General features: G+C 38.8%; 1 protein-coding gene across 4 annotated transcripts in view; it reads right to left on the reverse strand.

The window, feature by feature from the left end:
• The window catches only part of Rabgap1l (RAB GTPase activating protein 1 like), a 551,680-nt gene that overhangs the window by 125,885 nt on the left and 398,591 nt on the right, over positions 1 to 27,204 (reverse strand). Inside the window, exon 1 of one of the 4 annotated variants that reach the window (XM_076941456.1) lies at positions 7,984 to 8,797. The exons of the other annotated variants lie outside the window; for them this stretch is intronic. Within the exon in view, the coding sequence (XP_076797571.1) occupies positions 7,984 to 8,151 (168 nt within the window). The 5' untranslated portion in view covers positions 8,152 to 8,797. Of the gene's footprint in view, positions 1 to 7,983; positions 8,798 to 27,204 lie in introns of those variants that run through there. 4 annotated transcript variants of the gene reach the window in all.

Raw genomic sequence — 27,204 nt, forward strand, 5'->3', positions numbered from 1 at the left:
CAAGCCTGGTTATTGAGCTCACATAAAATGGCAGAGAGGCTAGGATCAAGAATGAAGAATACTTCTTCCTCACACATTGGACACTTAGTCATGTTGGAATGGCAATGAAGACAGAGGTAGTTCTTGTATGAGGCCACAGTCCCAAGGGCAGTGCTTTGCAGGCAGTGCCATGCACGTGGGCTGCACTGAAGCCCACCTCAGGTTGAGTCTCTGGACAGTAGAAGTCAAATCACCTGGTGGCTATGCACTTATAATGCTGTTGGCAGGCAGGCAAGATAGCCCTGTAGCTAAATCACTTACTATATGTACTGGCTAGCATTATGTCAACTTGTTACAAGCTATAGTCATTTTGGAAAAGGGAAGCTCAATCAAGAAAACGCGTCCATAAAATCTGGCTATAGGGCATTTTCTCAATTAGTGATTGGTAGGAGAGGGACCAGTCCATTGTGGGTGGTGCCTTCCCTGGGCTGGTGGTCCAGGTTCTATGTGGCTATAGGGCACTTTCTCAATTAGTGATTGGTAGGAGAGGGACCAGTCCATTGTGGGTGGTGCCTTCCCTGGGCTGGTGGTCCAGGTTCTATAAAAAAGTAGGTTGAGCAAGCCATGTTGAGAAAGTCAGTAAGCAGCACCTCTCCAAGGCCTTGCATTAACTCCTGCCTCCAAGTTCCTGCCCTGTTTTAAGTTCCTGTCCTGATTTCCTTTGAGGATGAACAGTGATATGGAAGTGTAAGCCAAGTAAACCTTTTTCTCCCCAACTTGCTTATTGGTCATGATGTTTCCTTATAGCAATAGCAATCCTAACTAGGACACTGTGTAAGCCTGATAACACGAGTTTAATCTTTAGCACTCATGTAAAGGTGGAATGAAAGAAACAACTCCACAAAATTGTTCTCTAATGCTCACCCATGCATGTGTATGATGTGTATGTTCCCACCACACAGACAAAAAGACAGACACATGAGTGAGCGCATGGTAGCACGCGTACGCACACACACGCGCGTGCGCGCACACACACACCACAATGACTACAACAATGATGGTAATAAGAAAACACTATTAGTACTAGCTTCTCTAACTCAGTTGAACCCAAGATGTAAAAGAGCTGTGACATCACATAACAAGGAAGGCCAAGATTGGAAGTACAGAAATGGAACCTCAATCTCTGGAAGGTACTTAGGATATAAAGGGAGTTAAATATGGTTGCAAAGGCTGAAATAAATACATTCTAATTTCATCTCTGACTAACTTGTGATGTTGCACACATTTTCTCATCTTGAAAATAAAGCAAGATAAATTATATGAAATATTAAGTCCAAAACAACATAACGGATAATGACTTGGTAAATTATCTTTCTATTGCTCAAATATTCTTACATAATGATATTTTGTGGTTAAAAACAGTGCCTACCATCACTGATATTTATAACTGCACTCAGAATGTAGTCCAGGGGCTGGAGAAGGTTGCTCCATGGTCAGAGCACTGAGGGCACAAGCATGAAGGCTTGAGTCTGAATCTTGGCACCTATGTAAAAAGCTGAGCGTAAAACTCTGTAACTACAGTGCTATGATGGGATAGGAACAGGAGGATTGCTAGGGCTTGCAGGCTAGCCAGCCTAGCTCCAAGTTCAGTGAGGTGAAAGAAGGCAGAGAATGATAGAGGAGGACCCCTGTGTTTTCCTCCAGTGTACGATCACACCTTCACACATGTGAACACAACCCCTATTTGTTATAAAAAATAAAACATCTATAATCTAAGTTCTAATAATTTTTTTTTTTTTTTTTTTTTTTTTTTTGTTTTTTTGTTTTTTTTGTTTTTTTTTGTTTTGTTTTGTTTTGTTTTGTTTTTTTTGAGACAGGGTTTCTCTGTGTAGTCCTGACTGTCCTGGAACTCACTCTGTAGACCAGGCTGGCCTCGAACTCAGAAATCCGCCTGTCTCTGCCTCCCAAGTGCTGGGATTAAAGGCGTGCGCCACCACCGCCTGGCTCTAATAATTTTTCTTGTGGATCTCAATAAAAATGATTTCACTGCGATGATAAAAAAGAAATTCCACTAAGCAAAAGGCACTTAAAAACCTCCTTTGGGGGCTGGGGAGATGGCTCAATGATTAAGAGCACTAGCTGCTCTTCCAGAGGTCCTGAGTTCAATTCCCAATAACCACAGGGTGGCTCACAACCATCTATACTGGGATCTGATGTCCTCTTCTGGCATGTAAGTGTACATATATATACAGTACTCATATACATTATAAAAATAAATAAATCTTTTTTAAAAGACTCTTTTGGGGGCTAGAGAAATGGCTCAGTGGCTGAGTCCTTGTTGCTCTTACAGAGAATAGGGGGCAGGGGTTTCTGCTCCTAGCACCAACATGGAAACTTACAACCATCTGTAATTCCAGTTCTAGAGGACCCAATGGCTTCTGCTAGCTAGCGTCTGCCAGCACTGCATGTACATGGCACACAGATATGAGAACATCCATTGACATAAAATAAAGTAACAAAATTAAAAACCCTTTGCTCCTTGGTGTTCTAAAGATAACCTGCAATCCTACTTTGATCCCAAAGGGGCTTCCTCCAGTTTCCTATCTTTAAAAGACTTCTTTAATCATTAAGTATCACCTCAAACATCTTCACAATGCCATTAAGTGCATTATAAGCTTATAGGGGAAACTCCATTTTCTGACAACTGTATCTAAGAGGTTTTCCCTCTACAGCTGAGGCATGGACCCTTCCTAGTTTACAAAGCTTTGGATGCCTCACTAGGAACTTGACACAAAGTAGGTATTTGGTGCTGGGAACAGAACTGGGCCCTCACCCACACTAATCATATGTTCTAACCCCGAGCTATTGATCTTTAGTTTGTTTTTAAAAATGCTTTAAAAATGATAATTTATGTGTGTGTGTATCTACCTGGAAGTTTCACTGAGTGTTTGGTTTGGTTTTAGATTTGTATTACAGAGTCATAGTTCCTCACATAAAAGCAAAATGGGCACTGTAGTAAACTTGCCCATGTGTGAATGCTTAAAGAGCCCAAGGTGACACCAGGCCTTCAGTTGCCTCTCTATTTCATGTTTTCAGATAAGGCCTTGCACAGAACCAGACATTTGTTGTTTTATCTAGCCTGGCTGGCCAGTGATACCCATGGGGTATCCCCAACTCTACTCCCTGGTGTTGGGGTTAGAGGTACACACCATGGCATCTTGTTTTTAATGTAGGTGCTGAGGATTAGAACTGACATTTTCCTCCCTGCACAGCAAGCTCTTTACCCACAGATGTAACTACTTAGCTTAAGGAAGACAGGAGTTTAAAGTTTAACATAACATCTCACAACTCAGAGACAAACTTACCTAGCCTTTTAATACCTTTCTTGTCCTTTCCTTATCCTCCTCACATCCCTTAAATATATATTACATATATGAAAGACTATATGTTCATACTTTGGGAAGCACTGAATGTATTTTATTAAATACATGTTTCAGAGATGTCAAGCATTAATATCAGTGTTAGTCTAAGGCACAATGAGAAGTGCTTCCTGTGAAAAGAACACATGGCCTCAACCAGGATCTAATCCACACGAATTAATAATTACCTGCTATAAAGATGATAACAATGGCTATAATTAAGCTTGGAGTTATATGAATATTAATCCCCTGACAATGAAGACAGGCTTAGCATATGATTTCATGCTGATAAGTCTTAAGCTTTAACAGAAAGACAAACTCTTCTGTAACCAAACCAAGTACCCCCCATAAGATGTCCTGGCTTCTAACCACAGAATCCCATCAAGCTAGACTTGATTTACACTGAAAAGGCTATTATTCCTCAACTGGAAAATTATTAACTTTTGGTTTATAAGCATAACCAATAAAAGATGAACCTTTTTTTTTTCACATCTTTACTGGTCAATTCTTAAGTTTTTCTACAGTACCTTTAAATAATTGCAAGGGAACAGTAAACTATCAAAAGGCAAGTATTCCTCAACACTGTTAAGTAACAGTGGTCAGAAGTAACATCTACACAATAACATCTAAATAAATCAGTGGTTTACCAATACACAACTCTTTCTTTATGACAGTCTTTTCATAATGTAAACTATGTTTATCCCTTACATCTTCAGAGGCGACATCACTCATTCCTTCATTTGTACAGGATTACATATGTAGCCTGTCGGTCTGATTAAAGACATTTATACAAATTCTACTTCTGTTTTTTTTTTTTTTCCAAGTAGGTAGTAAGAAATATCTTGGAGAGGTGGTCATCCTAGCATATTTTTTGACATTGCCGCAGTAATAGAAATAAAATAGTCAAGCACACAACAAACATCAATATAAGTGTGGTCTATAGATTCATATACGCTCTACTAGGTACAGCAGACACAGGATTAAGAGACAAAATTCACACAATCCAAATTAGAGAACTGATTTTGAACTTATTTTAACATGAAGATGTTTTGGGACTTTGGAGGGGCATAAAAAGTATACACATGACATCTTCTGTACTTGAGTTTTTAACTTTGTAAAAAGCAATAATCTCCCTTCATTGAGCAATCTCTACAGATGCTAGCAATAGAGGTAAAAAGAGAAGATAACCTGGCCTCCAGTAGTTTTTTACCTTTGCTTTATTTCAGAAAAGCCCATAAACTAAAAACATATTAGGGTATATTTTGATAGCATAACATTTTTCATTAAAATGAAATATTGCAATGGTTACTAAATGAACAGCTAGAATATTTGCTTGAATGTGTGCATTTGTGTGTGTGTGTGTGTTTGTGTGTGTGTGTGCGCACACACCCTCAATCTTTACTGGAAGTCTTTTGAACTTACTGTGGAAATATCCAGAGGAGCAGTATTGAAAATATAGGTGAGACTAATTTTAATATCTAATGACATGATAGTAACTTCTCATGTCATATGAATGAAAAAAAAAAAAAAAAAAAAAAAAAAAAAAGCCCTAGAGAGAAAAAAAGAATCCTGACTGTAAAGGGAGTAAAAGTTCTTCCCCCACAAAGTTCATCAGCAGTGAAAAACCTCTGGCCATGTGTTATGTGCTTCTGCTGACACCACATTCAATGTGTTTTCCCACTGAAAAATGCAGTGTAAGAATAACACATTTTCTTTCTTTTTTAAAGAAGAAAATTGGGTGGAAACAGTTCTAATAGCTGAGTTTTAGTTCCAGATGTTTCTATTCTAAACTCCTAAGTACTCTTGGATGAGAAATTTTTCCTCAAGCTCTCTACTAAGCAACAAATTCTGGGTGAGTTTTTGGGGCAGGGGAAGCTGCATGGTTCTTTTCTCCTCTGCACTGTTTTTATTCTGAATGGCCTTTTCTTCTTTCATTTATGATGTCCTATAGGTTTTCTGTTTAGTCTCCCCTCAACTGTTGTAGGCCTAAGAACCTTTAGAAGAGGATAAGGAGAACCTGTAGCTGATGTGTAAGATGTTTACATCTATTTGGGTATTTTAATTCCAATAAAGAAACATGTTTGCTAAGTCATCACATGGAGCTGATGCATCGTGGTAATATCCAAAATGAAGTACATGTTTAAGTACTTGATCTATTGGAGGGACTGTTCTTTACTGTCTGTATTTTTGAGAGGTAAATCATATAGACCCTAAATGTGTATCCTGTATTTGCTGGTCTCTCACCGTCACACAAGCCTCATCATTTAGTTCTCTCTGTGTCAATTAAGAACTATAAATAAAGCTCAAAGAGCAAATCTACAGCTCTGGTTGGATAAGTCATTATTTACTTGCTTGTTTTTGTTTTTTACATGAGGCACTTTGTAGGACAGGTTGGCCTGGAACTCACTATGTAGCACGAGATGATCCTTGGCTTCAGCCTCCTGAGTGCCAGGGTCAAAGGGAAGCACAGCTGTACCTGGCTTTGACTTTTTTTTTTTTTTTTTTTAAAGAAACTAATTTATAATGAAGAAATGTATTGACATTTTAAAATAAAATAACTTATCTGTACATGTTTGTTTGCAGTCATGTTTAAAACATAACTAAAAAGGCAGAGTCATGTCTTAAACTTTTGTCTTGGCCTCCCAGCTGGAAATGGACAGATACTGATACTGCATGTGGTAAGATGCCTCCTAGGACCACCATCAATCCTGAATCATGAGTCAGTCCAATAAGACTGAGCTGAGCAACTAAGCCCATCCCCCACCCTCCCAGTATACAAGCTAAACTTTGAGTGATAACTTCTTGGATAGCAGATCCCAATTCACAGCCACCATGTTAATTAAAGGACTCCCCACATATAAGCTACATACAACCAAGGGTTCTATCAATAATCTTTCAAGGGCAACTGTGTATAGCAATGCCAGAGACTTCTAAACGGCCACAAATACAGCTCAGCATATGTTAGTCTTTTGCCATACAGTTAGCACTATTGCCTAGGCTCTATAATGTAGAGTCCAAAAACCCCTGAGGGAAGCACTTATTTTAGATCCATCATTTGAATCCAGATTTGTGCATCTGAAACACAGGGACATATGTAACCTCCCTAAGATCTCAAGTTTGGGAGCCCAACTCCCTGTGAATTTTATTGCTAATTAAATGTTTAAAACCAGAAGTTTAAATTTATCTTTAGTACAGACATGACTGTGAGACATCTTTTAAGCTATCAATTCATGTTTTACTCTAAAATACTGAAAACTTGAAAATAAAATAGGCTACACCAGGGTCTGTGAAGTCATCAGTAGAAGCCCTTGAATCACAGGTAAGTAGCCTTTAAGACTTGGAAATTTGTTACACCAAGACTCAGAGATGCAAGGAATTTGTTTAAATGTATATTAGCAATTTCTAGCAACAAATTTTCTGGACTTAAAAATAAAACTCATTTCTAATAAGGATCTTTCCATTTTTCCCCTTGTAAATTAAACTGTGAATCAGTTTACCTAGAAATTAAAACATATATACTCAGATTTGTAAAAATTCTTCCCCACATGGAAAAAAAGTCATATTTCTCAAATAACATCCCTTTAATTTTATACTGCTCGTCATATCTAACTTCATCTTGCAATGATCAACTGACTTTTTTCATGGTAGGAAATCTCTCATACACATGGCTACAGAATGTCTGTTATGATCAGACAGAAGAAATGGAGGAAGAGAAGAATTAAATCCAGTCAAATAAACACTGTACTGAAAAGATATGCATCTGAGAGAATCATATAAACCCAGAATAGCATTAAAATTCTAGTCTATAACACAGACAAAGGTTTTTTTTTTTTTCCTTCCAATTACCAAGTGATGGTATAGGACTACTGTAGACCAATTATATCACCCAACAGTTGCTAGGTACAGCTCTGGAACCACTGAAGAGAAACCCTGCCACAGCAATTGTGGGTATTTAATTTTAACCCTTGACAGCAAATGAAGAAGGCTGATTTTTCTCTTATCCAGAAAATCAAATAACAAACAAGCCAGACTTCTCAGACTCATAGAACAGACCTAGTAGCTGTATGCCATTTTATAGACACATAGTTCAATCACCCCAGGAGAGAAGCGTGCAATTCCTTACCCAAGGATTTTTAGGTAATAAATCCCATTGCCCGAATCTAATTGGCAATCATCTGAGGAGGTTGGGAAGCCAGCCTTGCATAGTCTAGATAGATGGCTATTTCTGTTGTAAAATTTAACCCTTTGCAGAAATAAATAACAGAACACCCACATCAAGTTTTGGGGTTTTTCTGGTTCATTGCTGAGCCTAGACAGCCTGAAAATGCCCCCCCCCCCTTGCCACAGAGATAATGCTACTAATATGACCCTCGGCTCTGAGAAAAGAGCCATAATTTCCTATAGCCAATTAAGGAGTGGCATGGTCCAGGCTTCAAGGAAGCTACACAGCAGTGGCCACTGAACCCTCCTCAGTAGAAAGGGTTGAAAGGGAAGAAAACAGGAACCCGCAAGCCTCCAGAGTGACATTCTCATAGAGGACTACACAGACTCTCTACAAATTAAGTTCAATGAAAAACAATCTCACCGCCAGAAGCCGTGGCACAAACAGCCGATGCCCCATCCCCAGAAGTTCCAGCACTCGACATGCATACTCATTCACCAGCTTGCTCCTCTCGTCGTGCATGTCCTGGGACTTTTTGACAGGAGGTGTGAGCTTAGCAGCTGGGGCTGGGCAGGGCACCCCTTCTTCCATGAGCAGTAAATAGGTATCCAGAATGAGAAAGCTGGATCTCTCATCCACAATCCTAAGAACTGCAGATAGAGGGGAGCCAGGCTCCGTCTCCCCAGGAGGATGCACAAAATGGTCTGTGATGGGAACTGTCAGCTAATGTCGCCACAAGAAAAACATTATGTCTAAATTATCAACTATGCACAAGCCCTGGAGTAGACTAGAGAAGGAAATCAAAGGTTGCTGTAAATAAAAAATGGCAAAGGCAAAAGCAACTGAATCCTGGAAAAATAGCCAGGAGCGGAGCAGGAAGAGTTCAGATGCATGTGTCAAAATGGACAAGCTCAGAGGGCTCTAGCATGTGTGACTGAGAGGGGTGTGTGTGTGTGTGTGTGTGTGTGTGTGAGAGAGAGAGAGAGAGAGAGAGAGAGAGAGAGAGAGAGAGAGAGAGAGAGAGAGAGAGAGAGAATGAATATGAATATATATCTGTGTACGAGCAGGCGAGCAGGCGGCAGTAGCTGTAGCCAGGAAGCCAGGGCAGTTGTGAAGCTGCAAGGAGAAAAGGATGAGCTCATTGCAATCCGTGATTCCTGACAAGCAGCCCTGCTGCTGTTGCTGTCGCTGTCGCTGCCCCGTTACTGCTGCCGCCACCGCCACCGTGCTGCCTCTAGCTGTGAATCAGTAATGAAGGGGTAAGAAAGGAAGGGGAGCAAGCAGAGGGGGAGGTAGGTGAATGAGCATGCAGAGCAAGTCTCAGGGGAGAATGCTGTAATAGGAAGCCAATGGCGAGCCATTGGACAGATAGGCTTTCCCCTCCCAGTCCACCTTCAATCAGTGTTAGTCTGACAGTCTATACTGTTGAATCCCAAACACACAGACAGATGAACTAGCTTTTCCTAACATGTGATGCTCACAGTAAAACCAGACAGACAGACAGCTAAATGCTGTCCCTAATCACTCTTGCTTTCTAGCAAGAACAGACAGAAATCTGATCTTATGCCCTGTGTTCAAAGTGGGAAGCTATAATCCTTGTCACATTACTGAAATCTCCAGACAAGATAGGTGTTAGGGTACAATGACAGAATGTGAACAGAAGAGCATATACCAGCATTTGGTGACACGCCCTCAGGCTGGAGTGTTTATGAAAAGACTGACTTTTACTAATTGCAGGGTACACAGAAGCAATACAGTACATTGGGAAGGCTGGCTACGTTTATATACATCTAACACTGAAACACAAAAACCTACAGCATAATACTGAGTACTACTTAGTAACTATTAAAGTTGAAATTCTGAAAACCAAGTAACTTTCATATGCCACAGGCCTTTATAAACAGCAGTTTTAAACATCAATTTAATTCTGATGTTTTATTAGACAAAATAAAATATAGTTTTGACCATCCCTGATTAAATAAATTCTTCCCTAATGAGGCTACTAACATTAGGAATTACGTGCAGTTTAAAATTTCTAAATTTCCAAACTGGAGAGTGATGGTCCACACCTTTAATCTCAGCATTCAGGAGGCTGAGGATATCTGAATTTGAGGCCAGCCTGGTCTACAGAGTGAGTTCCAGGACAGCCAGGGTTACATAGAGAAAAGAAATCCTGTCTTGGAAAACAAACAAACAAACATACATACATACATACATACATACATACTACATAGATACACACACATTTGTAAATCTCTAAGATAAAGTAAATAATCAATTGTAGCAAAATGGAGGCAAAAGCACACTATTACCTTTAAGATAGTTGCCTAATGTTATTTTAACAGTCCTGTGTCCAAGTGTCCTGGCTCTGTGTCTTTGTAGCTAATCTCTTAAAATAGACACTAGTATTTTACATAAAGTTTTAGCATGGTACAAAAAGTAAGAAGGCTAAGAGGGTACCCCAAATGTTTCTTCTTCCTCCTCCTCTTCCTCTTCTTCCTTCCTCTCTGTCTCTCTGTCTCTCTCTGTCTCTTTCTCTGTCTCTCTGTCTCTTTCTCTACCCCCTTGAGTCAGCATTTCCTACTATACCACAAAAATGCTGAAAATCTGGATGTAATCAAATAGAAACTTAAGTTTCTGACAAGTACCTGTAATCCAAATAATAGAGAGAGAATAACTGTGGTTCTAGTGAAACCTTCTTATGCTAACTAGTTCATACTAGACTTCTCAAATTTTCTTACGTTCCCATAAGAGTTTGTGTTTATTCTAAAAAATATCCTTATGATAACAAGAGAGTGTGGATATGTCACCCACAGAAGAGGAAAGCTTTTCTTTATCTACCTAGCTGCTCTGCTAAGAGTTCTGCAATTAAATCTGACCACAGGCAGGACAACAAGGGACAACAACACAAGTTCAACACCTATGGGGTACAGACACATGGAGGCACTGGGGATTAGGCACTCAGAGTAGTGGCAGATCCTGGACCAGTATAGCATCTTAACAAAAACCAGTATTTTTTTCAGAGAAATGACAAGGCAAAGGGAAAGCATGTTGAGCTTCTAGGGTGACAAATCTCAGGAAGGTAAAGATATGGAGAAACTACTGTAAACAAGGATTAGTTAGAAGGCTTTTGAATACACTCTGCGCTGTGGACTATCCATGCCATCTCATCTCCATCTCTGAGGCTGCTAGCAGACCCTTCCTGGTATGGAGAGTGGCACGAACATCTTACGAGGGGCATTTATGCTCTATTTTTAAGCAAAAAGTTCCTCTTACATCAGCCTTTCATATTCAGTTTAGAGGAATGTCTACATCAGAATCATATGTTTGAATGTGGCACCCTATAGCCCCTTTGTATTGAAAGAGGAATAAGGGAAAGTGCCAACAATTGTTCCAAAGCCATAGTGCAATGACTAGAAATGTTGTTGTTGTTGTTGTTGTTATTATTACTATATTATATTATTATTTGGTATTCTGGAAAGTAGGTGGTCAGTGATGTGGTAGTCTGAATGAAAATGGCCCCATATAGGCGAATTGGGAGTGCCATTATTTGAAGAATTAGGACATGTGACCTTGTTGGAGTAGGTGTGGCCTTGTTGGACAAAATGTATTACTGGGGGTGGGTTTTGAGGTTTCAAAAGCTCAAGCCAAGCCCAGTGGCTCACTTGCTTCCTGCTGCCTGCCAATCCAGATGTTTTCAGCTGATTCTCTAGCACCAAGTCTGCATGTATGCTTCCCACCATGCTCCCTGCTGTGATGATAACAGACTAAACTTCTGAACTCTAACCCAGCCCCAATTGAATGTTTTCCTTTATAAGAGTTACTGTGACCATGGTGTTTCTTCACAGCAGTCAAACCCAAACTAAGACAGATGGTAAGGACTTCATTGGAGTCTTGTACTTGAGAATGCTCTGTATGAGCTGTCTATTATGACTGCTAGACATTCGCAGGACAGAAAAAAGATTTACATTGTAAAAGAAAAAAACATATTTGATTAAATTCACAGGTCTACAACTGTGAACACTAAATTTCTCAAAAAATGTTAGTTTTTTTTTTTTAAATGTTAGGTTGTTACTTTTGTTGAATACAAATATGAAAAAGCAAATACCCTCCAACTTTCAGGACCTTAAAATGAGGGAGACATCCAAAGAGGAAGATACAACAGGGTCTATCAGACACCCATAGAAGAAAAAGCATATGATACGCTATGATATAGGCATACCTTCATCTGTAATAGATGAAGACAGAAGTAGGCTAGTGGGACTGGCCTAATCCTTGAAATAAGAGTACTGAGAATTAAGTACATCTCTAAGAATACAGGGTGGTGCTGATCATTAAAACACCTTTTGATTACAGTTACACCAGCTCCACTACCAGTAGCAGCAGCACCACCACCACTTTATTGTGTTACAGGCCATCAAACCCAGAACCTCCTAAGTGCTAGTCATGCCTCTATCTGCACAGCCATACCTCTAGCCCTTACTTATATTTACTAGCTATATTCGTATGTAAGTTACTTAGCATTCTTTTAGTCTCAATAAAATGGCAACATCACCCAAATGGCCAAAATGCTCTGCAAATTTATTAAGTTGTATATAAAAAAGAATCTGTTCTAGAGCCTAATGCATAGTGGGTACTCAATAGCCAGTAATTTTTCTTCCTTCTTACCTGGAAGTCATGCAAAACAGGAGAAAATTATTAAGTGTTGTGTTTACTTGGATTACGATTAAGAAGGTTAAGAGAACTCTGGGCATATTAACAATAAAAAAAGAACCAGCAAAAGACTGATAAAATATTGCCAGGCTACCTGCACCTTTGGCTCACTCTAGGACACAGATTAGATATCCATGCTTTTTCTACACTAGGAGAAGGTAAAGGTGCCATAGCACTATTCTCAAGCTAGTTCTCTTTTCTTTTGTTTGATTGCTTTTTTAAAAAAAAATTATTTTATGTAAGTACACTGTTGCAGTCTTCAGATATACCAGAAGCCATTACAGATGGTTGTAAGCCACCCTATGATTGATGGCAGTTGAACTCAGGACTTCAGAAAGAGCAGTCTTAACTGCTGAGCTATCTCTCCAGCCTCTTGTCTGACTGCTTTTTAAAAGATGAATTCTTTAAAATTTGAAAATTTCCCAAGGTCAAAGATCAAAGATGACATCCCGAGTAGCCCTGATCTCTCAACATTGTAAAATCCCACACACAACCTTGCTACAGGATTCTAGGGTAGGAAGTCAGGTCAGACGTTGCTTCTAATGGTATGGATTATTCAAGTCCTTGACAAAATAGGGAAAATGAAACGTAATGAGATTGAGCTTACAAGCCATCTCACAGGGAAATGAGTCTCATTATTTTACAGTTGTAACTCATATATCAAAGAAATAGAGTATGAAATAAAAGACACAACATAATTGACTGGCACTGTGGTAAGTGGTTCAAGTTATAAATCTTTAGGAATTTAAAGGAGAAAAAGATTACTGGAAAATCTTGTAGACTTGATAAGTGGTTATGTGTATGTATGTTTTCAGGAATCTCTGACCTGATGAAGGATGCTGTCATGTTGTTATTGCTTTTGCTTGTCTTATGCAGACAAGAATGGTCCCCAAAGCAACTTGAGGATACTCTGAAGGACTTGACAGCATACCATCTTCAGTGTGATGCCCTGACTGATTAAAGAACTGCTCTACTGCTTTACAACATCAGCACTGACAGGTAGCTCAGAAGGCAGCCATTTTATTACTATACATTTTATTTGTTTGAAGAGTACTGTATAGACAGAAATCTGAAACTTGTAGCCAGTAGTCTCAGATATATCAATATCTATAGTTTAATAAGTTTAATATGTATATAGGTTTAAAGTATATTGAATATGTTATATATAAATTACATTAAAATATATAAATATATATAAATTAAATAACTAAGTTTAATATATATGTATATTAAATTAAGCTATCAATGACACACAGTTAATATATACAACTTGATGTATGTGATGAATAATTTTATGTCAACTTGACAGAAGTTAGAGTCATTTAAGAAAAGGGAACCTGAATTGAAAACTGTCTCCACAGGTTGGCTTGTAGGTAAGACTAGGATGCATTTTCTTGATAGACAATTAATGGGGAAGGACCCAGCCTATTGTGAGTGGTGTCACCCTGATGCAGGTGGCCCTGGGTGCTATAAGAAAGCAGGCTGAGCAAGCCACAAGGAATAAGTCAGTAAGCAGCACTTGTTCAGGGTTTCTGCATCAGCTCTTGCCTTCAGGTTCCTTCCCTGTTTGAGTTCCTGCCCTGACTTCCCTGACTTCCTAAGATAACAAACTGTGAAGTGAAAGTGTAAGAGACATAAGTCCTTTCTTCCCCATGCTTTTGATCATGGCGTCTATTACAGCAATAGAAACCTGAAGGAAGACAGTGTATTTAGAAATATATATCCATAAAATAATTATCACTATCAACATCATGAACTTATCCATTTCTCGAAACTCCTTCTTGTCTCACTTTTCTTTTTCAGTTAGAGTTTTTAATTTGAGTTCTATCACAGTAAGGTAAGGTATTTTATAACAAGAGAGGCTAAGTCTATCCCACATGTCATGTGTTAATTAGACAGACTCAATTTCTTTTCTCTTAGGTAACTTTCCCTGCTTCTCATTGGGTCTCCTGTATCTGGTTTTATGACCATTGTTCACAATCCTCTCTGCTGCCTCAGGTATACAGGTGTTTAGATAATGTCTTTCAATACAGTGCTGTACACGTTGAAAAACTATTCTAGATCTTACAACAGAGTTGTAAAATATGAGACCTTAGGTTCTAGAAGATATCAAAGACCTAATAACCTGTATATTCTACTGACGAAAAGACCAAGACAACAAATGGGTGACTGGTCAAAGCCATAAGACTTGCAAGAGCACACACGCATAGCAGGGACTAAGTGTTCCCAGCATCGGCTCCATCTCTTTAGCCTGTAAAGAAACCATCGTAACACAGTTATGCTTTACCATTGTATCCACACAGAACTGGTCCACAACTGGTACCTGTCAGCTACTTAGAAAGAATCTAAGACTCATAAGGGCTGAATGGGAGGAGGTGCCTGAGTAGAGGATATCCACTGCCGCCTCTGAATCGTCCCTTTTAAATATATACTTCTGATACTAGAGCACATCTGAGTTTAAGTTATAGACGGCGTCCATTTCAAATATTTCCAGCAGCTATGATCCTGGAAGCTCTGACAAAGTCCATTCACACAAGGCTTTCTTTCTTGAAGCCATGTCCATGAAATGGGTTTGAAATGGAACACTATCTTGGTTTTTCATCATCTTTCCTGGGAAGAGTATATAAAGCTCTTATTTATTTTCATGCTTTAGCAGAAGGTACAAACATATGTTAGAATAGGCTTTTAAAACTTAAAGTTGATCAGATTAAAATGACATAGAATCTAGACTAATCTGTGCTCCTCTACGATAGACTAGTACTCATTCTTACTAGTATTTATGCATGTGATTTATTGCTGTGAAAAATAATAGGTATTGTACTAATCTTGTAAACTGCTAACTATCTCCAAGTATCCATCAGCCTGGCAATCTATGACATCTTTTAGGTTGTGTGGAATGCCAGAACTAGTTTAGCAGCTGTCACAGTGAGAAATAATATTTTCTGTAAGGGAGTTATATGGGTCAACTCCTGTATTACAAGTGAATTTGTTTCTGCAAAATGAACATGTCAAGATGGAGACTTTCATTTTTTAAAGTGGAAAAGTCCAAATTGCAATACAGTGTACAGCCCCTTCATACTCCACCCCACTAACGCATGCTCATTCACTCATAGCTTCAAATGAAGTCACTAGAATTCAGAGTTAGCAAAAAGGAAAAAAAAAGTATGGTAAAAGTTGAAGTGAAGTTTCCTTTAGTCTTATGGTGGCCATCACTCTGCCCTGTCCCTTGTGAGTTGAGTGCTTGTCCACACTCAGCACTGCACATGTGGCTTGACGGGCTCTTTGACTTATGGCAGGCTTTTTCCTCCAGAGTAGGGCTTAATATAGCAACTTGCACATCAAATAACTACAAGTATAGATAAATATTTTTCTCATTTTTCATATGGGGATTATTAACAACCATGAACTATGCTAAGGTTAACATGTGTTAATATGGATTGACACATTTAATCTGAATAATTAATTGTACCCATTTCACTCAGGGAGCATTTGAGCTTAAAAACATTAAGAGATTTGATTGAGGCCACACAGCTAATGATGGGCTGAGGTTATGTTACCCCATAATATGGCATCTTGGAAATTTTACACTGAAGTGTTTTGAGACATTGGGAGAATGTGTTGCCACCATGTATTAAAAGCAAGCTGACTTCTACCAGAGGGGTTCTTTCTAAGCTTGGAGCATCACATCTCTGTGCAGTCAGGGTATGCTGAGAGAACCTACTTGACAAACCTTTCTAAGTTTTCCTTGAATTTATCATTCTTAGTTCATACCTTTTTTCCTGGTAAATTTTTCTCTAGTCCTCCACTCTTTATCAAATACACTATAAGAATGCTTGGGTTATTCCTCCAGGGCCTTATTATTATTATTTTTTTTTAATAAAGAATCCTGTGTGATATAATTTGTTGTTTGTTTCTTTGTCTGTTTTTGTTTTTCAAGACAGAATTTCTTTGTGTGGCCTGGCTGTCCTGGAACTCACTCTGTAGAACAGGATGGCCTTGAACTCAGAGATCTGCCTGCTTCTGCATTTCCAGTGCTGGGATTAAAGGTGTGGGCCACCACCACCTGGCTAGGATATAATATAATAAAAAACACATATTTGTATGTTTTTCTCTTTTTGATCTTTTCCTACATGTCCCTGTGAAGAGAACTGGAAAGCTTAAGAGGAAAGCTGCTTCCCCTCCCATGTAAACAAATAGTAGCTGCAACTACAGAAAATAGCTACATGTTTGGAACTTATTTTGAGTTTAAACAATGAAGGAAGTGGAGTTAACAGGTTGGATCCTAGACAGTAATCTGGTGAAAATGACAGTTATAAAAATACTGAGGAATACTGGAGGACCCTGGTATTTTGGTTCTGGTAGAAAAGGCAAATGCAAAAGAAGAAAGTTCAGACTATATTAAGGAGTGATGTCTACAACACATAATCTTATCCAGGCTTCCTTTCTTTTCCTGATATTAAGAAGACTTATTTTAAAATGTTAAAACTATAATTTCTTTAGGAAAAATTCACCTCTTTCCCTAGTCCATGATGGCTTAGAGCAGAGTTTCTCAATATTTGGATCTAGGAACATTGGAGTTTTTATTCTTCTAAGGACACTGTAGTTCTAGAATTTCGAGTTCTCTTGCTTCCATTTTCTGAGTGCCCAGATTCAACTGGACTTAAAAGCCACTGACTAAAAGAAAAATCAAGATGTGTCCTTATGGAGTTCCACACAGGCATAAAGAACATATTAAAATAATTTTTTTTTTTTTGAGAAAGGGTTTCTCTGTGTAGTTCTGGCTATCCTAGAACTTACTCTTTAGATCAGGCTGTCCTCAAATTCTTAGATCTGCCTGCTTCTGCCTCCCAGGTAATGGGATTAAAGGCATGTAATACCATGGCTAGCTAAGAATATATCAAAATATTTTTAAAAATTGAGAAAGCCCAATCTTATAAGAATGATTAGGCCTCTTCTCACATACCAGCAGGCACCCTACTGGAACTCTGTACAGTCCAAGCTAACTAACTTGCTGGTGCCAGGAAGCGGAAGTCTCACTGGGAGTCAACCCCTTTCCTGCCTCCCACATGGGAATTAGAACACCTGGCTGTAGGATCACATTCATCACGTTGTGCAGCCCATCATCAAAAGGGTAAAAAAAAGAGACCAACTGCCTTGTGGGCTCTGGTTCCCTTTGAAGGCCCCAGCATGCTGTGTCTGTCTCTGGTGCTGGGGCTTCAATTATCCTCTGAGCTACACCATGCTGTTGGCCCTTTGTTTGTCTGTAAAGAGTGTCAATAGCTCTTCTAATAATCTCCTTGTTTTCCAGCAATGTCTTCTTGAACCTCCTTTCCCACGCAAACCATCACACAGTCAAAGGCCATAATGGTCTGTCTGTAAGGTAATCTAGGACCATGACGTTCTTGACAGAGTCTTAAATACTTGTTTGGTTTTTTTTCCTGCCTTGATGTCATCTTTCCCATTAGACATTAAATGATGATGGAAATATAAGTAACGGATTGAAATTCAAGAGCAATGCCAACAAAGTCCCAGGTGTCTTGTTGGGGGCCGACTTTTAGCAGAAAGCAGCTATCAGCTTTGCAGCCATCTTGAGCCATATACCCTGACATAAGACTTGGATTACAATAGCCTACAACAGCTGAGCACACTCCGATAATCTTGGTTTAGATACCTTGGGTGTGTGAGATTAAAGGTGTGTGACTTAAGAGTGACCTAGAGATCAGATTTAGAGACAAGACCTAAGGGCATGATTATGGGTGTGACTTAGAGGCATGGCTTAGAAGTGAGACATATAAAAGTCAGAGACAGAACAGAACTGAGAATCAGACACAGCAGACAGATTAGACAGAGAAGCAGACACTTAGAGGAAGAGAGACTGAAGAATAAACGGGATTGAAACACACTCTGGTCTCCATTCTTTGAGTCCGTCCCCTCTCTCTTGCTGAACCCCGACCAGCGGACCGGAGCAGCAGCTTGGACTGGGATACAGTGGCCGCCAAACGCGGGGCAGCCGGAGCCTCAACATTTTGCTTGGGCCGAGACATTTTTTGGCCGCCCGAATGTGGGGCTAGTGCGGTTCCCAACAGTGTCTTTCACTGGGGTTTCTTCATATCCAGCAAACACTAAGCTGATGAATAAAAGAATCTCTTAAGTTTTCTAATTATTTGATTTAAATTTGTCAAGCAAAGTAAACAGTAAAGTAGCATATCAATTTTCAACAAAAGGGTAACAAAGAAAATTTTAAAAAGGGAACCCTTCCTATTCATTCTACAAGGTCAGCATAGGCCATACCCAAGCCAGATAAAAATGTGACAAAAAAAGAAATAAAGAAAAGAAAAGAAAAGAAAAGAAAAGATAGTCAATCATCGCTGGATATAGATGCAAAAACTCTCAACAACTAAGATCAAATCAAAATCAATAGATTTTATTGCATCTAAAAGAGATTATATACAATCATGAAGTTGATTTATCCCAGGGTTATAAATGTTTCAATATATACACACAGAGAAACAATTCACTATAGCAGCACAATGAAGGATGAAAGTCATTTGATGATCTTAGAACACAAAAAAAGCATCTGATAAAATTTAATAATGGTTCCTGATGAAAACTCTCTAAAAGTTCAGTACAGAAGGAATGTACCTGAACACAATAAGAGCTATGATAAACTCATTTACATCATTTAAATTGGAAGAGGATATTGACTTTCTAAGATCAAGTACAAGACACAAATGTCCACTTAACCACTCATTAAATAAAATGTTAGAAGCATTAGCCATAGCAAAAAGACAAATGAAAGAAACAAAAAGTATTCAAACAGGAAAGGAGGATCTCAAATGGTCCTTGTTTGTAGATGACATGACTTTATATAAAGAAAAACATAGAGATTCACCAAAAAGCTAGTAGAACATGTAACAAATTGAGAAAAGTCACAGTGTAAAATTCACCATATAAAAATCAGGAGTTTTTTATATAGCAATAAATAAAAACTGTTGAGACAATCTCATTCACAATAGTTAACAAAAACACAGATCCAGGCACAAACTTAATTCATGAACTAGATACACTCTACAATGTGAACTACAAAACACTGATGAAATAAATTAAGGAAAACACATACACAAAAATGGCATAATATTCCATGTCCATGGACTGGAATGATACTGTCAAAATGCCCATACTAGGCCAGGAAATCCACATATTCACAGACACTTCTATCAAATTCCAATGACATTTTTCATAGGTTTAGAAAAAAAAAATGACAAAATTAATGAGGGAGCACAAAATTCCTGAAATAATCAAGGCATGTCCAGCAAAAAGAAGAAAGCTGGGACCATTTATAGCACCTAGCTTTAGTAGACACCACAAAACACTCAGAACCAAAGCAATGGAACACTGATGTAAAAGAGAAAAAAGGACCAATCAAGAGAACTCAAATATCACAAAATAAATCCACACTTGAGCCAAATGATTGTAACAAAGATGAAAAGAATATACTCTTGAGAAAAGAATACCTTCAATAAATGGCACTACAGCGCTAAGGACATAGTTCAGTTAGTGTGGTGGTTTGAATAAGAAAGGCCCTCACAGACTAGTATTTGAATGCTTAGGGAGTGGCAGTAGGTGTGGCCTTGGAAGAGGAAGTGTGTCAATGAGGGTGGGCTTGTGGTTCCAAATGTCCAAGCCAGGCCCAATATTCACTCATATTCTCATTCTCTCTCTCTCTCTCTCTCTCTCTCTCTCTCTCTCTCTCTCTCTCTCTCTCTCTGAACCTTAAACCAGCCCCAGTTAAATGTTGTTTTTTATAAGAGTTGCTGTGGTCATGCTGTCTCGTCACAGCAATAAAAACCCTAACTAAGAATGCCAAGTGCTTGCCATGTGAACATAAAAACCTAAGTTCAGTCATCCTGAACACAAACAAATGAACTGAGAATGTAGACCAGTTGGGGGAGGAGGGAGTGGAGGAGAGAAGGTGATCCATAGGCCTAATTGTCAGCCTAATTGGTGAGTTCCAAATCAGAGACAGATCTTGTCCCATGAAGCAAGGTGAATGACACCTGAGGAATGAATTCCCAAGTTAACCTTCACATGTGCTCAAATGTATGTGCACACACACACACACACACACACACATACTCACTCGTGGTGTGGTGAAAACATGAAAAAAATATATACACAGCACTTCTTATGTCTCACCATATGAAAAAAAAAAAGTCAACTTCAAACTATATTAAAGACTTACATGTAACTCTAGAAACTCTAAAATCCCCCGAGAGCACAAAAAAAGAGAACTGCTTTAAGACACTGGTTGAGACAAATGTTTTTTGGTGTTTGACCTCATATATAGACAACAGAACCAAAAACTGACAAAAAGATATCCCATCAAGTGAAAATGCTTCTGAACAACAAAAGAAACAACTCAGACAGGAGAACATACAGACTGGAAAAAAATATTTGTTAGACTATTTATCTAGCAGGGATTAATCTCCAGGGTACATAAAGAATACATATAACTCAACATAAATAAAACCAAAGAAATCAATTGAAGATAGGTAAATTACACAGACATTTATCATAAGAACACATGAAAATAACAAACGAAATATGGAAAAATTCAAGATCACTAGTCATTGGGGAAAAGTAAATCAGGCCATAGTAAGATGTCATCACGCCAATTAAAATGACAACTATGAAATAGAGAAACAGGGGCTAAGATTACTTGCTGTTCTTGCAGAGGACTGCAGTTCCCGACTCAGTACTCATGCTTGGAGCTCGCTGCTGCCTGTAATCCTGGCTCTAGGTGATCTGAAGCCCTCTAGCCTCCAAATGCCCCTGTACTCACACACACATACTTCAAGACACAGTTTAACAATAAAAATAAATCATTTAAAAATGGAACAAATGTTGGTACAGCTGTGGAGAAGGTGGAGCTCTCACATTGTTGGCAGAAACGTAAATCTGTGTCTCCATTATGGAAAACACTGTGCAGGGTCTCAAAAATCATAAATATAGAACTAACATATGATCTACTACTGGTATACAGCCAAGAGAATAGAAATCTGCATGCATAAGTGACATCTGCACTACAATTTTTTTTGTAGAACTAACTATTCACAGTAGCCAAGAGATGACATCAACCTAAGTGTATATCAAATGATGAATATAAAGAAAATGTCACACACACACACCCACACCCACACCCACACCAGAATATCATTTGTTCCTAAAAACAATAACAACCCAAAACCAGAATTTCTGTCATCTCCAGCAATGTGATTGAAGTGCTTAGAGGTTGTGAAGTAAGTCAAACATAGACAGACAAGTATTCTATGTCCTCATGTACATGTATAGAAGTCAAGATATTATTTTCAAAAAAATTGAGAATAGAATAGTGGTACCAGAGCTTTGGTGGCAGCACTTGGGAGGTGGAGCCAGGTGGATTAGTAATTTAAGAATAGCAGTGTGGGCTTTATAAACACACACACATGTACAAATAAAATAAACCTGTTTCTTTTTTCTAATAATGTTTTTTATTCACTTTACATCCTGATTGCAACCCCTCCTCTTCTCCCTGTTCCACCTTGCAAATTCTACCCCCATTACTCCCCCTTGGGTACCATACCACCTTGGTCATCTAGTTCCAGCCAGGAACATCCTCTCCCACTGAGGCCCAACCAGGCAGGTCAGGTTGCAGAAGGATCCAATGGTAGGGAACAGAGAAAAGCCTGTTCTTCAGGTACTTAAGCTTCAGCCATCTAAAATTTCTTTGGGTTCAGGGTTGCCATGGGCATAAGAATACTAACAAATTCATGTTCTTGTCCTGTTAATGTCACTTGAACATTTTTTTTTCCAAAAGACTCCGTGAATTTCCCTATACTTGAAAAATCAGTCAGCGCTGTCTCCATGGTCCCCTTTGCTATCTATGGTTTGGCTATGGCTTGACCCATGAAGGTTTATGTGCTGAAGCTCAGTCTCCAGGCAGCACTGACGTTGTTAAGAGGTGACACATAACAGGGTCCTGGGCTCCAGTCTCAGGAAGATTAAAACTGGTCTTGTGGAGTGAGCTGTGACTGCAGTGGAGCTTGGGCTCCTGCTAGAATGGATGATTAGGACCTGTACTCAGTTGCCTCAGCTCGCTTCCTCTTATCTGTGTTCCATCCTTACCAGGCTTGTTCCTTTTCTACATTTCTGCTATGTTGTGACCCAGCCAGGGAACCCACTCCAGAACGCATTCACTGTGTTCTTTGAACCCTTCAGCTATCATGATTATAAATTAATCCTATTTCAAATTATTTAGCCTTAGATATTGTGTTTCAGTGACAAAGATAGACTAGGATATATTCATCCCTCACTTTCACTCAGCCTTCCAAACCATGTACATGTCTTGAAAAATTCAGTTTCAAAGAGAATCTTTGAATCTTCCCTCTTTTTCCATGTCTACATGTACTACCTTAGCACAAGCTAGCATTATTTTCTGTATGGTACTGAAATGACATCTTAACTAGAGTCCATGTTTCTATGGTCATCCTCTTCAATCTACACCCTATATGCCAACATTCCTCAATCAAACTCATGCCCCAAAACCAAAAAATCAGGTAAAATGTCCACTTGCTTAAAACTTACAATGGTATCCTGTTGAATCTCAATGTACACACCATCCTTTGCTTATGTGTTCTCACTAACTTGGTTTCTGTCCACAATTCTTCCTTCTCTGAGTCTTAACTAGGTCACTAAATTCCAGCCACACTGGCCTTCCTAAAAACACAAAAATTCTCCCATCTCAGAGCTTGGTGCTTATTACTGCTTGATCTTCAGAGCACCATTCAGCTTTTATGCCGCTTGGTTGACAGGCCTTCTCTTGCTGACTGGAGGATGGCCATCCAGTATTTTCTTGTATTACTTTATGATATCCATCACTAGCCTCTTCTAATATATCATCTCTCTGCCTATATAATCCCAGGCTGTCACTGCAGGTCACAGTAGAAAGAAGAGATAAGGTTTTAAAACATCTCCCGACAAGATAATGGAAGGAAAGAGCACATATATAAGTTTCTTGTCTTAGCAGTTCCATTTGTTCAATTATTTTACTTTTAAAGTATTATAATTTCACACGGCCTTTGAACCTTTTTATTATTTTAGCAAGCAAGAATCAACTATAATGATCCCTTAACATTTATAAATTTGGTATTTAGTGCTCTATTCTCTCTCAGAGACTCCTCCACAGGGAAATAACACAGTAAACGGTGGGTTTTTACTCAGGAATGAACTGAATTACTTCTTTGCAGCAGATGGTGAGTATGCTTCTGTTACGGCTTCTGCCCTTTGCAATTACTAAATATTCTTATAGCAAGGCAGTTACTTTGTTTTAATTTCATAAACAAACTGAGGAACAAAGTCATAGTAGTATATAAAAACCCAGAAAACATGGAAGCATTTTGAAATGTATTCTTCTTGAATGTTGCTTTTCTCCCTAAAATCCAGGTTTATACATATTAAATACTAAGTTAACTGATCTAACCCAATTAACTGCAGTGATTCCTTGTGAATGTAATAACTGATGGTAAATAGTACACTTCCCAAAAGGCTATTATTACCTTATACCCATCATAAATAAGGACTAGCCATGAAAAATGAAAAGACCATTTTAGAAATGGATATAGTTGAGTCACTGTGGGTTTTAATACAGAACAGGAAGGTTTCTAAATTAAATGTTACCAATGTTGCTGTTTAAAGTGCTCTGTGAGCTTTGGATAATTCATGCTAAATAACTTTCAGTAAGTTTAAGAAAAAGAAGGAAATTTGCCACACAAAAACTTAGAAACAACTCTTGGATCAAGAAAGTAAGAGGAATAAATGAACTCCCGAGTTTTTGTAGTCTGGATCGGCAATGTTCCTTCAGAGCCAACTTGTAGTTGCCTATATAGAATTAAATACCAAGTCAAGATTACTATAATTACACTTGTAATTCCCTTAGTGAAATTATTGATTTTTCTTTGGTACTTGAATGATAAACTAGCCTTAATTTAAGGGCAAGACTTAATTATTAATGAAGAAATCACTAAGATGAAAATACTGTACTTAGAATTACTATAATAGATTCTCAACCTCCAAAATACAAACCAACCAACCAAACAAACCAACCAACCAAACAAACAAACAAAAAAACCCCATAGTATCTGAAAAGCTTATTGTAGACAATGAGAACACAATGGGTCACATCTGAAATACATCATCTTTCATCATTTCATGATTAAGGAAGAGTCACTTATAATTTAAAGATTAAGAAAAAATGGTTGGTGGCTTGCTTTCCAATACTGATCTTTTAAAATGCAGCCATATCAATCAATCCGTAAAGAGTATGCAGAACTGCCCAGCAGCAGGATAGAATTTAGAAAGGAATTTAGACATTTGTGAGTACTATCATTTGTAACATTCAATTCAGTTCTCCTCAGATGGTAATTTGGGAAAGATGCTATAAGTAAGCAAGATTTAGCAATGCAAAGACATGTCGAGATACATGTACAGATTGAGAATATGGCTCAAAGGAGAGCACTTGTCTGGCATGTACAAAGTTCTGAGTTGATCCCCAGTACCATTTACATCATGTTTCATGGTGAATCAGAAATTCAGGGTCATCCTCAGCTACACAAGAAGTTGGAAGCTAGCCTTGGGCAAATAAAAACCTGTTTCAAAAACAATATGCCTGGCCTCGGTCTGTTTTGGTTTCTGGCCACAGTTTGCCTTCATTGCTCTCAGCAGAGTAGTCAGGAGGCCCCACTTGGCAAGAATTCATCTTTTTTCTTTGCTCCTTTGCCCTGTGTTCTTCATCTAGCATAGAGTTAGGCTGGACTCCTGTTCACCCCTGCTCAAGCTGGGAAACCCCAACTGCCGTCCTTCCCCCAACCCCGCTTGCACAGAAAACCTGAACAAAGGAGTGTCTCCCAGGGCCCAGTACTACATTCATGGCAGCTGTCTCCACCTCCTCCCATGCTGCCAGCCACCCAAATCTCCAACCAAGTGCTCAGCTCTTGACCATACTTGGGCACAGTCCCAGCTCCAGGCTGACATATCATAACCCCTCGACTAAGGTCTATAAAAATTTCCCATCCCTAGGCCAGATCTGTGATGTGACTTCCTTAGCCCCTTTCTCTGGGACTGATGGACTGCCTGGGAGCACTGCCTAATAAGCCTGCTTTTGTATGCTTTAATCTGGTCTAATCTGGCCTATGTCTGCATCACCCAGGAAGAGGAAAGGCCTATCACATAGTATCTACTGCTACTCCTGACAGCAGGGGCTAAATAGAATACTCATCTTCACAGGGGCCTCTAAGCTACTCTTCCTCTAGGCCTCAGATTGGTAGATCTCTTCCTCCTCATATTTTTTCTATTGGAGTCACATGGCATTTGGGTTGGAGCTAATTTTTTATGTAGTTTTTATTTTGTTTCTTTTCTTATCTTTATCTGTCTGTCTTTCTGTCTGTCTATCTATCTATATCTATCTATCTATTATTTATTTTTGAGACAGAGACTCACTATGTATCTCTGGCTGGCTTAGAACTCACTATGTGAAGAGATTGAGCACAGACTCACAGAGACTCATCTGCCTCTGCTTTCAAGTGCAAGTTCAAACCCTGTGCCACCATACCCAGCTTTCTTTCTCCGTTCACTGAAGTCTCTGAAAGGCCAGGCCCAGAGCTGTGGTCTATGGTCTTTTCTTTAGCTGGGACATTCATATGGCAGAACAGTTATGAGTGGTAAAACATTCTGGCTGTAGTTGTGGAGGTCACAACTTGTCTTGTCTGCAGTGGTCAGGCTAAAATTGCCCTTTAGTGAATTTTAGGAAAGGAACCTGACTTTTTTGTAAATTCTGAACTTTCCCTCAATTGTTCTTGTCCACATCTGTGGAGTATGCTCTTTTCTGCTCATGTTAAGCATTCAGCTCTATCAGAAACTTGGTCAAAGACACTTTGGTGAGTAAGCCGGTGGTTTTCATTACTGGCCACAGCATACCTCCAAGTCCCAGGCAGCTGTTCTTAACTATAACTTTAATGTAATCTGTGGCTCCTTGATCCTTGTGACTCTAAGCCTTTTAGACCATTCCATTGTTTCTAACACAGACATCCAAGTTACCCAAACTCCATTACTTTGAAGTAACTAAATGGAGTCTTGGAATGTCTCTACTGGAGGAAGTGTCTGTGTGGGGATGAAGCTGGTCACAGATACTGAATGGTCGGTGCAGCAGACTATGACAGATTGTAATTATTCTCCATGAAAATGTATTCTTCCTACTATACATATCAGAACTGTAACAGGACATATGAATACTGAGGTACAGACTATATTTCCTAGTTCCCCCAAAGTTGTGTGGCTATCAACAAAACTTTTGCCCAAGTAATGTAAATAAAAGTGTAATATGTAATTTATTTGCTTAAACAGAAACTGCCTGTTCTCCACTATCCTCTGGTAGTCTTCTCTCCCTATGAATGGTATGTGGATGTGGGGATGACCTAGCTTTAGCATGCACATGAAGAGAAAGCCCTACTGGGCTGTGGAAGAAAACCATTTACAGAGCTGGCTTCTTAATGAGGGGAGGGGAGGGAGCTGACATACTCATCTTTTAGGCAAATCCTTTGCACTGGGCTTTGGGAGAAGAGCATGCTATCTATTTAAACCACCTTTCATGTACTTTTATCTTTTAAAATAGAAATTTAAAATATACCTCTCAAAATTATAAATGTTATAAATAAAGGATTTTATTTTAAATTAATTTAACTTTCTCCAAACTAAATTCTTACAGTCTAAGGAAATCGAGAGAGAGGAAGCAGCAGGCCAGAGCTCTAGCTGCTGTATTTCTAGCAGATTTAAGCCTTTTCTCCACGTACACAAACTGAATATCAATAATAAAATAAATTTATGTTTCGGTTACATTTT

The sequence above is a fragment of the Arvicanthis niloticus genome, chromosome 10, assembly GCF_011762505.2.
Source record: "Arvicanthis niloticus isolate mArvNil1 chromosome 10, mArvNil1.pat.X, whole genome shotgun sequence".
NCBI lineage: Eukaryota > Metazoa > Chordata > Mammalia > Rodentia > Muridae > Arvicanthis > Arvicanthis niloticus.